This window comes from Strix aluco, chromosome 3 (genome assembly GCF_031877795.1).
Source record: "Strix aluco isolate bStrAlu1 chromosome 3, bStrAlu1.hap1, whole genome shotgun sequence".
Lineage (NCBI taxonomy): Eukaryota > Metazoa > Chordata > Aves > Strigiformes > Strigidae > Strix > Strix aluco.
Genome location: NC_133933.1, coordinates 55,926,175 through 55,943,828, shown reverse-complemented (window position 1 = coordinate 55,943,828; position 17,654 = coordinate 55,926,175). Strand labels below are relative to the sequence as shown.

Here is a 17,654-nt window from a genome sequence, read left to right as displayed (position 1 = left end):
CATTCTGTGATTCTATGAAGTTAGATGACGTAAAGTGAAAGCAAAATACAGATATGTATACATATCTGTACACATATGAAACTCAATACAGGGATAAGAAACATCAATCTAGAGTAACTTTAGTACTTTCAGTTCATTTCATAAATACTCAAAGCAGCAGAACAGCAAGTTGAATCAGGACTGCTCTTTGCAGGTGCAAATCATTACAGTCTGCTTGGATTTGCCCAAATTTCTGAGTGTAAGTCTATGTCTGCATGCTGCCAGATCAGCAGTTTGTAAGTGGGTGGCTAAAGCAAGCCAAGATTTCAGTGTTATCTCTTCCAGATTTTTCCAGTGCATTAGTATACACTTTCTGGCTGCAAACAATAACATACTGTATGTGTCATATTGTTAGTACTATGCCTTAATTTCAGATGTAAAACTGGCTCTCAAAATAGAGCTAAGAGTGAATTAAAAAAGAATGTCATCGTACCAGAACTGTGAGAAACTAGAAAAGACAGAGGACCATATTTTCAGGTTCCTTGGATATATCACAGCATATGGTCTAGAGAACATTTTATATTTACAACCTCCTCAAAATGCAGAATTGTCATTCATAAGACTCTTCTGTGCTTTTCAATTCTGAAGACCAGAATTTCATCTTATTTTGTCTTTATTGTTGGCATAAATCCACATTTTCCAATAGTACCCAAGATAAGACATGAAATTTATCTAAGAAATAGCCTTTGTTTTCTGGTCTCTATTTAAATGAATGGGTAGCTCCCTATATACACATGGGTCCACCAAAACAAAATTTTCAAATTTGGGAGTGTTGTGTTACTGGGCTGAATTAATTTAAAGAATTTCAGTGTTACAATTAAAAACAAACAGTTTTCCCCATCCTAGGTACTTTTCAATTTCAAGATTCAAATGACTACCCTTTTAAACTTTGGGGGAGAAGGATTTTAAACCATGAATAATTTTAGCTGAAATTCTCAAATACCAAGATCCATCCAGAGCTCCCATTAGTTTCACTGGGACTTGTCCAGCAAAACCTCCCATTTTAAAAATATGTAACTCCAGTAACTGCAGGATGATATGTATCACTTTAGAACAGTGTTCTAAAACAACTACAAAGATTTCTAGTAAAAAGCAGCTGTGACTCTCAGTTGCAACTTAATGTTGCTTTCAAATATTTAACCTATGAGATAATATGAATTACATAGTACTTTTAAATTACCATCAATTAAAGCAGTACTCATATTTGAGAAAACATCTTGGTCACACACCAGTCCTGATTTCTGGAATAACAAAAGCATATGAGTACAGATTTCCTTATGTTGCACATCACTTCAATTATACTACTTTCCTGTCAATCTGTACAAACTGATTACCAACAGCTTTTGGTTGCCTTGTAAGAGGCAGAGAAAGTGACCTTAACACACACATAGTAGCCACAGGAGGATCATGCTAACGTTAGAAAACTCTCCCAGTGCAAGAGGAGCAGGGGCTGTCTTGAATTTCATGGTCATAGTCTGCTGAACAACATCCCTTATACAACTTGTAAGGCATCTGCAGAACAAACCCAGCATAGAATTGGCCCATATTAGAGAAATACTGTTTCCTTCCCAAATTTTAGTTAACGCCCAGGCTCCAGCACAACTAAAATGAAAGCACAGGTTAAACTATCTCATGTTTGCTCTAAGGTTGTACCTTGCTATTTGCACCAAACAACAATGTTGCACTGCTTCAGTATGTAGTTATAGAGTGTGAGATCTAGCCACTGTGTCATATATTCTTTGAGAATCTACAATGCCTACTATTTTGCAAACAAAATTAGAGTAATATAGATGAATTGGAGGTTGTTTTGGTTTTGCCTTTTCTTTTTTTTCACTATTAGCAACCTGGATTTTGTATGTCTAACATTTAAATGTCAAATCTATTACAGAATGCTACTTAACTGAGACTTAGCAATAAAAGCAGTGGAACAAAGGAGGGAAAATGCTTCCATGAGCTTCATTCAGTACATGAAATACACTATGATGCCTTCTGTGCATCTGGATAGTCATACAATGTATGAGGAGTTGAAATTACTCTTGAATACAACTTGTTCTGAAATGATGTGTTTTTCAGGTTAGGACATATTTCCAAATATGCTGTAAAAATGCAGGGAAAATGGGTTTATTTAGAAATAATAAAGCAGTTCAGTGAATCGTTCCATCCTGATGACATTGATGCTATCTAGCAATAAGTCTGATGTATGAAAATTCCTTCATCCAGGAAAGTATGCAAGTCCATGTATAAACGTAAGCATGTGAGTACCAAACAACTGGGTTAAGCATGTGCTCCTAATTATGCATGTTCCTGTGCACTACAGACATGCAAAATGCCTTCCAATCTAAGCAGCAGCATACCCAGAACTTTCTGAAAAGAGAGAAACAAAGAAGTGAGCTACAGGTTACTTGCAATAAGAGCAATAAGAAAATGGGGGGGGGGGGGCGGTGGATTCTGGGTTACCGTAGGATGAAACAGAGAAATGGTGACAGAATGACACAAGAAAACTTTGTTAGAATTTCTTCCTCTTATTTACTGTGGAAGTCATCCAACTGAGCACAAGAGATTAGACCCTTTAGGGGCAACATTTATTATAGGCATAATGTGACTGTTTTGTCCTCAGCTTTTGATGTTGCTTCTGTGATGGGAAAAGCATTTCATGTAACATACCCATAAATCCAGATGAAGTCAGGAGGAGATAAGGAGGCTATGACTAGTTTTCCAAATCAGCACATCAAGATTTTTTTCTTGAACAATATTCTACATTTGTTTTGATAATGAAAATATTCTAAATGCTGACAGTATTTTGCATTTTTAGAAGTAAACCTTAATTTACTTTGTAAGAAAATGCAATATCAAGAAATTTATTCTTCACATAATTCCTCTTGCCTAGATTTATTATTATGAAAATTCTATTTTTCATTAAATAGGGTAAATATACCATTTGTAAATACATCTGCCTTGAGGTATTTTCTGACAAAAATTATTCTAGTTTTTTGCAAGAATAAAAACTAATTTCTCAAGTGGATTTCTGTAGCACTTAAAAATGCACAGCAAATACAGTTACACCAAGTAAATTCAGAATAGCTTTCATGGTAATCTATGAAAACCAGTCTATAAATTCTTGAAAAAAGGAAAAAGCCCAGAACAAAAACCACACAAATTGAGAGAGGGAAGAACGTATACTAGTAGAATAAATAACTCCTTGTGGACTGACATACACTGTAAAAAAAATTACTTAATTCTGACAGATATATATCAGGCATTCAGTTCTCTTGCTAGTAACTAATTATGGTCAAAGCATGTAATTCATTTTTCATAGCATTGTAAGAGAAAACTGACACATCCAGTGCAAAGCAGCTATGCAGTTTCTGACCTTAACTGTGCTTTAGCTTTTAATCACTGCTGACTAGAGTTAGCCTGATTCATTAGTGGCCTCAAAACTCCCTATTCAGATGGTGTGCCATCTACAAATATGGCTACTTGAACTTCACTGTTCATCTTCCCATTGAGAATAGAAGACAGCTATGTTAAAGCAGAATAAAGTTTGAAGCCATTATAGAAATACTAGAGCACTGGATAGAGAAGTAGACAAACCACTGCATTTGCTAATAATACATTTTTGCATACTCTTGGCTTGGTATTTTGGGGTATGTGGGGTGTTATTTTTAAATTCTGACATTCTCAAGCAGAACAGATCTGTATGGAAAGTCATAAAATTCACACTACTTACTCCAGAGGCTAAAATGACTTCCTTCACAAATAAATAATTAGTCAGATTTACAAAATGCACATTATTTTCCCAAGTGACTGGAACGGCTCCAAGCGATTAAATACATAATTAGGTAGTTTTTCTAAAATGCTTATTATTTACCTGAGAGTCTCATCGCAGACTCTCTGGTAAATACTGTCTCCCTGCTAGCAGTTATTACCAAAAACGCCTCCATAATTTCCAGCCTTCCTCCAGCAGTGATGTAAACAGAGGATATTACTTGGGGCAATGGATCATGAAAAACAAAATCTGACTGTGCCAGCCAGCCTATTTAACTGACAAGCTGAGCTTCCTTTGTATCTGGCATTGAGCTCTTTCATATTACAAGCACAGCAGAAAGCAAACAAAAGGACTTTTCAACTTTTTGGTACTTTAGTTTTTGTTTTAGCTGTCCAGAAATCCTGCTGAAGGATGTGCCTGTGCATGCATGGCTACAGAAGAAAAGGGGGAAAAAAGCCCCAAACTCATTAACTGTTTTCCTACCTGGTAAGGATAATGAAGGAAACATCATGTGTTAGTCACAAAAGGCATAAGGAAGTCTCCAAGCACCACACTCTATTTGACACAGGATTTTCTTTCACAAGCAGCTGTCTTGGGCCAAGTTATCAAAGAGGACCAGCCTTAATCTGTAACTCCTTCCATTACCTCTCTCTAGGGGACACACAGTCACAGCCTCAGGCATGCAACAAGTCAATGTGAATATTCCTGCTCACAATTCCCTGGCTGGTGTCTAAGCTAAGACGGGAAAGAAACAGGTCAGTCATTAAGATCTAGGTGGCTTACCTATGCAACCAAGGGACAATACCAACACCCTTTTCCTAGTGATCACAGACAATAAAACTGACCCTCAGAAGCGACCCCTTTACATTACTCCACCTCCAGAGTAAATTTTCCTTACACTTTTATCTGCCTAGAGGCCTCACTGCTTTGTGGTCCTTACAGAAATATCAAGAGTGACTGGAATCTTAATTAGAAAAAAGAGGGCAGGAGGAGACAGCAAGGCATGACAAGGTGAGGGAGAGAAAAAAAGACGAAAGGAGAAATGAAGAGCAAGAGAAAAATAGATGGAAAAGAATCAGAGGGTGAACCAGTAGTATTTAGGCATCAGCAAATAAGTCAACAAAGGTAGGCAGACAACAATGCGAATGGCAGAGAAAGACACAATAGAAAATATTTTGTTTCTCAGAAAGAAGAAAAAAAGGAAAAAATTGTGAAAAGAAATAATGTAGAATCAGGATAGGCCTATTCTTGGGAAAAACAAGAAAAGGAACAAAAAGAGATAAAGAAATCAGAACAACTAAGGAGACTTTTACTATGCATACCTTTTGCACCGTACTTACCAGTAAGATGTTTCATTTCTCTTTTTTTAACACATTCAACTAAGTTATTAGTGTTTTACACATACATAAAATGAATTCACAGTCACAACCAAATATCTTAAACAGGGGTGAGAATTTCTTCAGAATTCTAATTTGATGTTAATGCAATAAAATTCTTCCCTGAACATTTTGGGCATTTCAGTAAAAGTCTAACAGTAAGAGCATTCTTGAAGCATTGGTGAGTGTCTCATGCAGTGTGAGCCACAAAGCTGAAGGTGGAGTAGATGACATGTGCACCAAATGGCAACAACTGCACACTTTGCCAGGTCATTGCATTTATAGCAGGTGCCTCATTTTTTATAAGGTTTAAAAAGAGACATCTCAGGCAAGGGGGAACATAGAAGAGAAGAAAACAGGTACTGACAGACAGATAGTGGGTGAGCACACCAGGATGCTACTAGATGCTCTCAGTTTCAAATATAATTCTTCCCATAACATTCTGACTTCTGTTACAAATAAATAGATTATAGGGTGTATCTTAGCGCTTCAGTCTAGGCCTGTTCAAGGCGTGTAACGCATAACATTCCACATATTATATAGTCTTATGAATGTTGCTGTATTACAACTTATTTACTGTTGAAATGTATCCATGAACATTTACAGAAAGCAAAGTATGCAAAGACACTGACAGGAAATGTGTGAATACAGTTCAAACTTGTTAGTGAAGGACGCAGCTAGCAAGGGTCTGGCAAGTTTCACTTCCATGAGCCTTTCAGTAATGGGAAAGTCTTATAACAGAACCTCCTTCACCCTCGTTTTCAAGCCACTTAAACAATGTATAAGCAAACATAAGTTCCACAGTCACTCTCAACTAACTGTATCTTTTCTGCCTTTTATCCCTTACCTTGGCTATGAATCAGACTGAATCGTGTATTAGGAAAGTTCCTTTTTAGAAGGTGTCCCTGATTCTGTCCAGCCATGCTATTTACCTAAACTTTGCAAATTACAATGTTAGTATCCTTACAGATATTTAAAGGTCAAAATATAAAATATTGCAGTAAATATAGGGATATTAAATTGTTCTAGCAGATGCTACTGTTCTGTTACTTTCATTGAAATAACGAGACTACATGGTTTTTAAAATTGGAAAATGAAACATAAACATTTCTAAACTAGCCCAAATTTATCAAGTATCAAAGTAAGAAAAAGCTAACTGTAAGCCTCTGAATAATTCCTTTACAAGACCTTATTAAAACTCACCATCTGCTTAAAGACATATTTTTTATCTTAAAGAATCTAGACTTATTTCCAAATAAGACTACTCCGTTATCATACGGTGGCAAATCTGCATAAGCAATAGCTTGACAGTTTAGTGTCTTATTGTAATAGGCTGTTACCCTGCAATCCAAACTTACTTGGACCAGTACCTCTTTCCATGGTCTTCTCCCAACCGCCTGTGTTCCGTGCCATTGCTCCATCCACCCTCTCTGTGCAATGGCAGTTCCAAACCATCCAGCAAAAAACCCCTAACAAATCTCAAGGAGATAGATTACAACTGCAATATCCAAGGACCAATTCTTGAAATTGGCCTATGGCATCAAACTCTAAGGAAAATACTGAAGTGTGATACTTCAGTCAACGCCAAGACTGACACAGTGCAATGTGCAGGTGTTCAGATTTCATAAACCTTTTATTTTTTAGTTAGCATGAAAGGACCTTGATAAAAGCATTGCAGATTGCATCTCGGTGGCATTTCATCAGTGCAAATGACACCATGTTGTTCCACCCTCACTTCTGATTTCCACAAAGTGCTTCAGCTACAAAGAGGCGGTTTGATTTCCATGCTTACAAGATCCTTTTCTGCATTCTTAGGAAAGGAAACAAGGCTACCAACTGACAGTAGGTGACATGATGGCTTTTGTAATGTGAACATGCATTCCCCATAGACCAGAATGAGAACACTGTTACTGCATACAGACCTTTCATCTATCAGCAATTTCAGCCACCACTATATTGGACTGTATTTCACCCAGATACAGAATAAAAATCTCTTTTCTAAATCACACACCTTATCTCCTTTCCCCCCATTTCTTTCTTTTCTTGAAATACATTTCTGGGGAGATATAATTTATTGAGATGCAGTTTGAACCATGTTACTTTTTATAACCCTCACTTGCACCTACACTGTGCAGTCATTTGACACATCTGCTATATTGAGAACAAATCTGATTTAAGAGTTTTAATAAGAACTTGCATCAATAAATTATAACAGATTGGTGATTAGTAGTATTATTTATATGCAATATTTTTGTACCCCTTATAATGCTGATGTCTGCTTCACAGGGATTAATTATTTTCATAATTTTGTCTAAGTACTAATATAGAAAATGTCAAAAAGAAAATTAGATTTTCACTTTCCAGACACAGAAATTTAATTAAAGCCAACTCCTTGTTGAAGGGGAATGTCCTTAGCTGGTTCTGTGATGTGGCAGCAGCTCTACATGCTGCCATGTGGGAGACCAAGGCTTGGAAAGTGACTCGGGGAATATTAATCACCAGGTTTCACAGACTAAACACATGCTGAACGTGCCACAGTTGGTCTCAGCAGGTTATTTATGGAGTATGTAAGGCAGCACACAGGAATGATTTCTCATGAAGGCTGCTGCTTGCACAGCCCACCTCAGAGATGGTGCTATACTGAAAGAGACCCTGTGTTCAGATAAAAATTGATCCATTAGGAAACCTCTAATTATCCAGCTTCCCCTCATGCTGCTCTAAAAGTCTAAGATAAACACCTCAAGCACATTCCAGCTGTAAAAGTTAGCATCTTCTACAGTCTGTTGGACAAACAGTCAGGTGTCTCTAGTCTGTGGAAGAACAGTCCACATATAAACCACTGAACTACTGTCATTAAAAATTAAATTCCCAGCTTTGTCAAAATATGAGGGAAGCAAGAGGCATTATTTTCTCATTTTACCTACTCTCCCTCTTTAGACCTTCTTTCTTTCCTCACCAACACTTTTCCTTAATGCATTGCCTCTTTTGCCTCTCTCTCAGTTGCTTCATGACTCCGCTTCCCCCTATTCCCTGAATATTATTCCTTCCTTCTGTTTATCTCCATTATCCCCATCTTTCACCCAGAGTCTTTCTCATTAACTGCCCACGGACTATAATGGGAGCAGCAAACAAGGCCATTCAGGAAATCTAAGCATCATCCAAGGACAACTGAATCTAGTCCTGGTTCGAAGTGACACTGCAGCCGTGAATGAACACAAAAGTTTCTTGTTCAGAAGCTGATCCTTCTTTCTTAAAAAATAAGTTTTTCTGGAGAAGATAAACTTCAAGGAGATACAGTCAATATCATTGTACTTGCTATAATAGCACTTATATAAGATGAATTAGAAAATAGCTTGAATTAAAAACCTATTCAAGTACTTGAGTGTAAAGTTGACGACTAACAAGACTCTATTACTTGATTTTATTGTTCATGTAGGTGATGATTTTTCTCAATTGGCTGGCATCTTAGAAGTGACTTGCCAACCATATACCCACATCAAGTGATTATTATAAGATAAACCAATACAGGCAGAAGCACTCAGAACAAATATCATCCATTTCTAAAGACAAAGTCACAGCTCTCACTGACTCCATCTGAAACAAAAATTTACCTCCACTTCAGCTGAATACAGAAGTGATGAAAGATGGATACACCCCCACACATACACTTTTGCCACTGCTTCATTATGTCTATTTTACTTTGATATTGGATACATTATTCTATAGGTCAAGAAGTCTGCTTTGAAAGTTCATTCCTAGTTGCTTTTAAAGCCAATTAATTTCTAAGCAAGATTTTTTCATTATCTTTTGTCCTTCATTATTACTAACCAGTCTGAGCCTATGTGCACTATCCTCTCCATGCAATTTACAAATTAAAGATATTACCACAGAAGAACCAGTAAGAGATAAGGGAGAAAAACACCTATGGTAAGATGTGCCATGCTGAAATCAATTATGGCAACTCAGATTTTTGTAAGGATCACATGGCATGATTTCACTGTAGTTCCTAGAGAAGAAACCAATGCCTGCCTCAAATATACCATTGGATCAAGTTCTGCTTGTTCTATAGATTTTGAGGCTGGTTAGATAGGGAGTTGGCAATCTGCTGTTACAGAGAGCAAAGACTTGAGGGAACAAAGCTCAGACTTTGCTGCTTGAACTTCAGTCAACATTGAAAATGGAAATGAAGGAGGTGCTGTGACTTCTAACCATGTCCTCTGAGCTAGCCTCATGCACTTGTGCTAGTAAAGGAACACAAAAAGCCACTTGATACACTGTTGGTTCATGTTTATTTTATGCCCACAGAGAGAGGAGAATGCAGAAGACCATAAAAAGTTCTTCGGGAAACTGCTGCAAATTCAATTAACTCTTGACTGTAAAAACCTGGTTTATCTATATGCTTTTTGCTCCCTTCTCTGTCAAAGTCTTGTTGGAATAAACTTGTAATTACTTGAATGAGGTCAGGTCAGGTTAGTGTCACCTGCTAGACCGGCGTAGAAAGCAGTCTGGCTGTATTCTCTGATAAGCTTCCAATAATTCTAAAAAATAAAAGGGAAGTGGACAATCTTTTGTCAACAAGGCTCCAGGATGCTGCACGGAGCTATGTCATTTGTTCAGTGCACATACAGTCTTATAGAAAAAAATCATTACTCAGCATAGTGTCCAAGAGTTTGTAGAAAGTTAAAAGAAGGGAAATTAGAGGAATCTACTTTTAAAAGTAAAAGGGGTGAAAAGGGAGTAATATGCTCATGGGAAAAGAACTGTAATGAGACTGACTGCGATCTCTTGTGTAACCTCTACATGATTTGTTGCCTCCGCTTCTCATCCCATGTTTTACCTACTCAAACAATAAGCCCAAGGGGACAGACATTGCTTCTTACTGAGACATACAACTAAGGCAATGGAGTATGTTCAAACTACCATAATGTGAATAATAAAATAGCTGTAATAGTATGAATATGAAGAAGGGAATTAATCCCTAATAAATACCTCTGTCCATAATACACAGGAAAGATATGATCAGAATTAATGAGTAGGCTGAACATCTGAATTATTCTTATATAGGGAAATGATCGAAGGTTCACTGTTCATCAAACCAACGCACGTGTATAGTAGCTTGTATAATCTACTTTTTATTAAGAATTTTTGGGGATTGACAGGAAGGAAAGGGTTTCCTCCTCTATAACGCCCTTCACCACTGTAGTCCTTGCGTTCCCTCTGCATAAGGAGTAATCAGCTTCCCCCTTGGGTCAATGAAAAGAAGCAGCATGCAACCCCTCTTTAGACTAGAAAGCAGGGTTCAGCTGTAGAAAATTAATGATAGAAAGGGTGCAGGAAAGAAAAAAAAAAGTCAATTACTGCCAAATGCCCTTCCAAAAGATGCTTATATATCCCTTTACGAATATGAATAGAAAACATGGTCACATATCTGCATTTTCCCTGTCATGGGTAATGCTAGAAAAAGAAAAATACAACTAGAACTGTCACCACAAATGCTCTGAAAACTGCAATTGCTTGTTATTAATTCCTTAGACTGGAAAAAGCCTCGTCTGAGATGTACAATACATAAAAAATAAAAAGCATTTCTCCAGCATCCTACATCTGCTTCTGTACACTCAGATATTTCATACCAACAAGAAATTACAAAATTTTTATAGCTGTGAAGAATTTAATACCCCCTAAATATTAAACTTAAGGAGCACTTTGAAGAACTTCCTGAAGTTGCAAATGTGTTTGCTTTCAATCCCTTTTATTTTATTCCTCTAGTAATACACAGCCATTTCCTGCATTTTCTGATTTCCTAAGTTACTTCAGGTATTTTTAATCAGGGTTTTTGGAGAACGCAGATTGCAAAAACTGTTGATGTATCAAGGCTTCACACCAGGTAAATCTTATTTCTCGTACCAACTGGTGCACTCTTCTATTTTAGGCCCCACTAAACTATTCCTCCTTTCTCATTAGATTCTTGAGAAGGCACTGTTCATAGATCACTGACCTTCAGTTAAAACCCCTTGCACACACATGCCTTCCTAAATTTAACAGAGATTTTGTCTATAACAGAAAAGAATAAAACACACTATTTGGAGTGATCACATCAAACACACTTTTCCTCCTCCCTTTGACTTACAAACTTTGCTTAGGCTACCTATTTATTTTCCCCTTCTCTTTTTGGGTACTATGATTTTGAAAGATTCAAAGATACTCCACCATATTGACATCCTCCAGAGGAATAAGAACACACTGTTATACAAATAGCATGTTATGGGGATAAAAAATTAATCTTAATACATGTGCCTCCTTAATCACTCCCCAGAAGCTTTCTTTCAATGGAACAAGGCTCTTAAGGCAATTTATTATACTTTAAAGCTTTAGTCCTTCTTATTAGCAGTTCCATGCACAAACTTGTGGTAATTTCACTTATTTATTTATATGTATATCTGTGTGGTAAAATCAGATTACTTCCAGATACAATAGTGTTTTACAGTCATCAAAAAACCTGCATCTTTTATCTGGATTCCTTTAAAATACATCATGCATATGATTACTCATAAGAAATAAACTGAAGCAAAGACATTTTTTCAAAGTGCCTACAGCAGTGTAAAACCTTGCCTATCCTTGGCCTTACCAAGTTTTCTTCTACCAAAGATCTGTGGAAGTTTATATCACCCTGGGGACTGAGACCCATAATGCTGTAGTGCTATTTTAAAAATGAAACGGTATTCATAGGAACAGTATGTGTTTAAATGGGGTAATACATTTTACATTTGTATACAGTTCCTGCTTTGAGGTAATGCTATGAGATTCTTTGCCCTGTACAGTAACTAAATAACCATAAATGATCCTTCATGCATATGCAAATCTATCCCTCTAAGCACCTTATTAATTATTTCAAAGATACTTGGAGGTCACCACTCATGGAAATTTCTATGCATGAAGCCTCATTAATACAAGACACCATACAGAGAGATGGGATAGATTTTTGTTGCCATTTAACAAGGGCAGAGAGAGTATAATTGGTAACGTTTACTTTTTTATTTTAATGACCAATGAAATCCAGCCAGCTCCTATCTGTAAGTCCTTGCTCTGAGCTCATACAGTGGGTTTGAATTGCAGGGCTGCTGCCACACTACTCTGAACAGCTAATCCTATCAATGCACCAGTTACCATGCTCAGAGCTCTGGTCCTCAACGCTGCCTGTTCTCAGCTGGAGTAGTGCTGCCTGGCACTAGATTAGCAGCTAAGGAATTAGGAATTAATGTTGTTCTTCAAAAATCACAGCAATGACACATTTTGTGTTGGAACAAAGTGAAACTATGGCATTATCAAGGTGGTATATCATAACTCATCAGCTGAGATGATAGCCGCCTTCTGAACATGTATTATCTCATCTCCTGCTTAATTAGGCCACATAACAGAAATCAAAGAAAAGCAAGGATATAAATACACAAAATACCTGAACGCAATGACAAAATGCATCTTTTGGTATATCTGTGCCAGGAAGCAAGAAATTAAACCTACTTGAGAAGCACTGTTTATCTGAAATCCCTAGATCTTTTCCAGCTCAAGTTAGCATACACATGTGATAACACTGATCTCGTCTGTCACAGTGACCCTTTGCTGTAGCAGCTGCTGTTTATTTTAATCTGTTGTGTGTGCAATGCTTTCACCTCTAGATTGATCCAATAAAAGATATAAAAATCTTGCTATGTTGGTACATTCCCTTGATAAAAATCAGGAACAGCGAGTCAAATGTTAATGGAAACTGCAGGCTATGTTCATTATGTTATCTCTATTTTTGAAAAACACTAGAATGAACAGAACTAATTGGAAGTGCAAACAATTTAAATAGGCTTAATTACAAAACCAACCCCTCCTGTACAGTTCTAGGGCAATGTGTGCACATATGCCTTGAAGAAATGGGCTAGTTTTTAAGTAAATCCATTCTTAAATAAAAATGGAAAAGCGAAATCATTTTTACAAAGTCCAAATTCAGAACATTAATAGTTTATGTTGAAGACACCATAAATACTACTTCAGAGTTAGTCTGTGATGTTTAAAAATACATGTATTAATACAGACTGGTTTGATCTGTCTGTGCCACCTGGTCATCTACCATAGCATAAATCTCATTACACTAAATGCAAATTTATTTTGCATTCCTTTTAGAAGCAGGCTCGAATCAACATCTAACCTTTCAATAAAGCTCAGATTGTCTATCTCTTGCTTTGACTCATGCTCTGTTAGAGATAACATGTACTAAACCAACATTGCCACAGTAAGAAAGAAATGTCTTTTCTTGGCATGTCCCATGGTATTCATTCCTGTCAAGGGGAATTCCTTTTAGGCTTCACTGAGGTAATCAGAGAAAGTTGTGTCAAACAGTGCTTCATCGTCCTCACATGTAAATACAAACTGCAAATTGCAGTTGCAAAAATGGATTGCGAGCTACGAATTGCAAAAATGCAACCTTACACTATTCAGTAGGGGTGCCATGGTAAGTGGAAAAGAAAATCGCATGATACTGTTCTCAATGTTTATTAACTGAATTCATTGCTGATTAAAGCTGCTGGATCCATAGCTGTGAAGGAGGCTAAAATCCTTTGTAGCTGAACAGAAAGAGAGAATGGGTTGGCAACTCAGGCATTCCTCTTCTTCACAGGTGTGATGCAACTCAGCCTCATGACTTTCTCAAAGGACAAAAAATAGTCATCAGTTTGTAACTCAAATATAACCTAATTCTAGAAACAAACAAATTTCTTGCATACCAGAAAGTCAGGTTCAGCTAGCTGTAGAAAGGCACCAGAGAAGTTACAACAGCACTGATTAGATTCTTCATCCTGCAAAGCAGTCTGAAAGATAATGCTTACAAATCTTTTATTGATACAAAACTGATAAGACAAAGAGAACTGATGGAGGTAGCAATCAATTTTAGATTTAGAAGGAATATTATTTAAAAATGCTGAATACTCAGAGATTGTGACTGAGAACCTCTCCAACACAAAGCATGCCAGCACAGTATAATGTCAATACTTAGAGATAATCAGGCTGGCTCTGAGGAAGCAGGTATGCCTAGACAGCACCACAAACCACTGTGCAGAGATACTAGCACAGGTCATGAAGCAGTATTTACCTGGTCGGTTCTAATAGGCCTACCAGAAGTGTCAAAGAGCCTGTCCTATGAGCTATACTGACACAGCTATACTTCCTTCCCTTCAGCATCTTGATTTGGCTCTAGCTCAAGAAGCGCTGTACTGCACAGCACTGCACAGCACTGCACTGTGGCACATCTAAACTATGCACTCCGCTGGCACAGGGCAGCACATCTGCAGAAATTTTTCCAAGAAACATTCTGACTAACTGGAGAACACAGAGAAAATGTATTGCAATTGTATTATTATTACTACTACTACTGTTAGTACTACTTTAATGTACAGTATTTTGAAAACAACTTTCTGATTTGGCGATTTCTGAAACTTTAAGATTAGCAATATTTTAGCATTTCCGTATTTAGCTATTTTAACACTTAAAGTATAATACAGCTGAGCCTAGACTGGCAGCAATAGCTGCTTTTCCATTCCCACAGCTGAACCCTATCTCACTTGAACAGTACAAATACAGTCATCCTTTGTGCATCCTTTATGGTATCCCTTTCTTAGGCCAAGCCTACGCCTTTCTCATCTCTCAAAGACTGAAATCACAACCCCAAGCATTTCAGCTCTGTCTCCTTGCATTTTCTGCTCATCCCATCCCTACTCTGTTTCTTCCTCTCAATTCCCACAGTGTTCAACACATAGAAGAGAGAAAAAGACTGGCTTGCTACTGCCTGCCAGGGGTAAAAACTTCTGCAAACTTCTTAGTCCCCTCTCTGAGAAAAAAGGACAGATAAAACTTCTGAACTGAACAACTAGAGTTGCAAAATATATGGAAAAATCCTAATACAAGTTTTGTGCAGCATGACTAGCAATGGGTTTACAGACAGAAGAAGTGGGAGGGCCATTAATTTAATGTAACAGCCTGAACTGGAAGAAGCTCTGTGACACTAGCCATGACTGCAAGGAGGCCCACAAGGGAGAAGAAAGATGAGTTGCCTGCTGCACTACTGGGGTAACTGATTAACCTAAGGAGCTAACAGGAGAACCAGGAAGAGAGCTGATAAACGAGGGGGAAAAAAGGATGGATTAATCTGAAGTAGCTGATTAATTTGTGTGGGAGCAGAAAATGGATTAACTTCTGGAGAAGGAGGGAGGCTAAGAAAGCAGGCTGACCACACAGTACTACAGTAATGTCAAGGTCAAGGAAAAAGCACTGCGTACGAAGTTCCTGCTAGGTTCCTCATGACAAGTTTTCTTACACAACATTAAGTGTTTTGTGCAGTATGACATCAGTGTGTAAATGCAGTAGCAGAGCAAACTGTTGGGGGGGAAGTAAAATGAGACCTGGCGAGAGAGTACATAAACAGCAAATCTATTGAAATGTGAACAAATGACCATTGCTAGATTGCTCCTGAAGCAATTAAAAATAAATAATTTTAAATGGTTCTTACAACTGTACTTTCAATAACCTCAAGGCATGTCCTCACATTAAGTAAATGTTACCCTCCCAAGAAATTTTGTCAGCTTTTCTCCTACCTAGTGATTTGAAACTTATTTGTCAGCTATTCAGGTAACCAGGCAAACCCATCTTTTATGCCGCTTCTAATATGCTGGAAAATTATTCTCATACCACTATACAGCACTTGTGACAAATATATATGCACATATGCAAATTTAGCAACAGGAAAAATAAATTCTAATATATTTCTTCACAGTAAAATTTTTTAGAATTTTGCAGTCCATGTGCCAGTGTAAATTGAATCAATTCTCAAAACACATCTTTCAGATTCAGTGTAAGCCTTTGTTTAGTTAAGTCAAACTTTGTTTCCTACTCAGGTAAAACAGATAATCTACCATTTTACCAGGGTGATCTACACTTCATCTAGGGAGGTGACAATTAGTAGCAATAACTTCATCAACAGGAAGGCTATTTGAAATTCCTATTGCAGTCTTTTTTTTTTTATTAGTACTTGATGACAGGCCAAGAAAGTTAACAATTTACTGAATTTGAAAGTGGAAATGTGGAGGTCAAGGTGGGATTTTTTTTTTAACCAGAGTGTAATGCTATCATCTGCTAGTACTTCATGATTATAAAATACTAATGTGAAGAAAGTATGCATTTACTTTTAAAAGAAATGCCCATTGGAATCCAGTTAATTCTCCAGTTCACATGCTCAGCAAGAACCACTTCAATATTCAAATATTTTCTCCATGAAATGAAACAACTCCTATCAAACCAGCATAATTCTACAGATACACTCAAAACTAAGAGGTGCTAAAAAAAACTTGCCTTGAAATCAAAGTCACATAAATTTAAAAAAAAAAAAAAATCAGCTAAAACATACCTACGCAAGGGAGGGAATAGCCAAGCTGTGGGTCATGGATGAACTGACGGTCATTCAGCATAGTCACACAGTACAAATGGAAGCAGTCTAGGCAAATGACATGGCGATGCACGCACTGGAACACAAGCACAGGACTCCTGTTAAAAAAAAAAACCAGTGAAAATGATGAACAAGGACTGGACTGAACTCCAGAAAAAAACTCTGCTTCAAACTTCTAATTTTATAATTATTTTTCATTAGTACTACACAAAATTATTATGTACATAAAAACAGAATTTAGCCTGGCATATTGCAGCACTTTTTAAGAGATGGTTTCTAACATGAATCAGATGTGAGGAAAATGAATGTTTTCACTGAAAGCTGAAACTTTATTGAAAACTGGAACCTAAAGCAAGAAAAGTGCTTTAGTAAGAGATATCCTTTGTATGAGGTGAGGTAAGATCATATATGGTAAAACATCAAATGATGGTAGGTAGGATTAAACAGCAATGTGACCAGCTAGGACCAGCTAGGACAAACAGGACTTTGTGCCTTCAGCCTCTCAAGGCAACCACTGGAACTCTGCATAGAGGGCACTCCCTTAGTAATAATGAGCAAAATAATTCAGCTTCTGGTCAAAGGTATGGGATTCAATCTGGGAACAAGACACCTAAACTGCAGTTTATACATAATATACATAAATACCTACCTGCATGCTAAGTGAGAAATTCCCACCATAGTCAACATACTCAGTGGAGCCTGGAGCTGATCTGCCTCCAGGTCTCTGCATTGGGGCAAGCTGAATCACCCACTTGGCTCCACTGTCTGTATGGACTAAATCTCCACAAACTGTTACTGGAGCTCAGACACCTGCCACACATGCGGACACCTACATGAAGACAACTAAATACGGATATCCCAAGCTTGACAGGATACTGCTTGTGGAGATGCAGAGAAGAAACACTTGCAATAAGTGAGAACAAACAGTTTTACTCCTGGGCTGGCCTGCACTTAGAAATCCTCCAGTGCTGGCCACAGCAAGGAGGGGCAGTGGCTC

General features: G+C 37.4%; 1 protein-coding gene across 2 annotated transcripts in view; it reads right to left on the bottom strand.

Annotated features, from left to right (window-relative positions):
* Nucleotides 1-17,654, bottom strand: part of PRKN (parkin RBR E3 ubiquitin protein ligase) — a 789,393-nt gene that overhangs the window by 282,493 nt on the left and 489,246 nt on the right. For both annotated transcript variants that reach the window (XM_074818634.1, XM_074818635.1), the window contains one exon: nt 16,619-16,755. In XM_074818634.1, the coding sequence (XP_074674735.1) occupies nt 16,619-16,755 (137 nt within the window). The remainder of the gene's footprint in view (nt 1-16,618; nt 16,756-17,654) is intronic.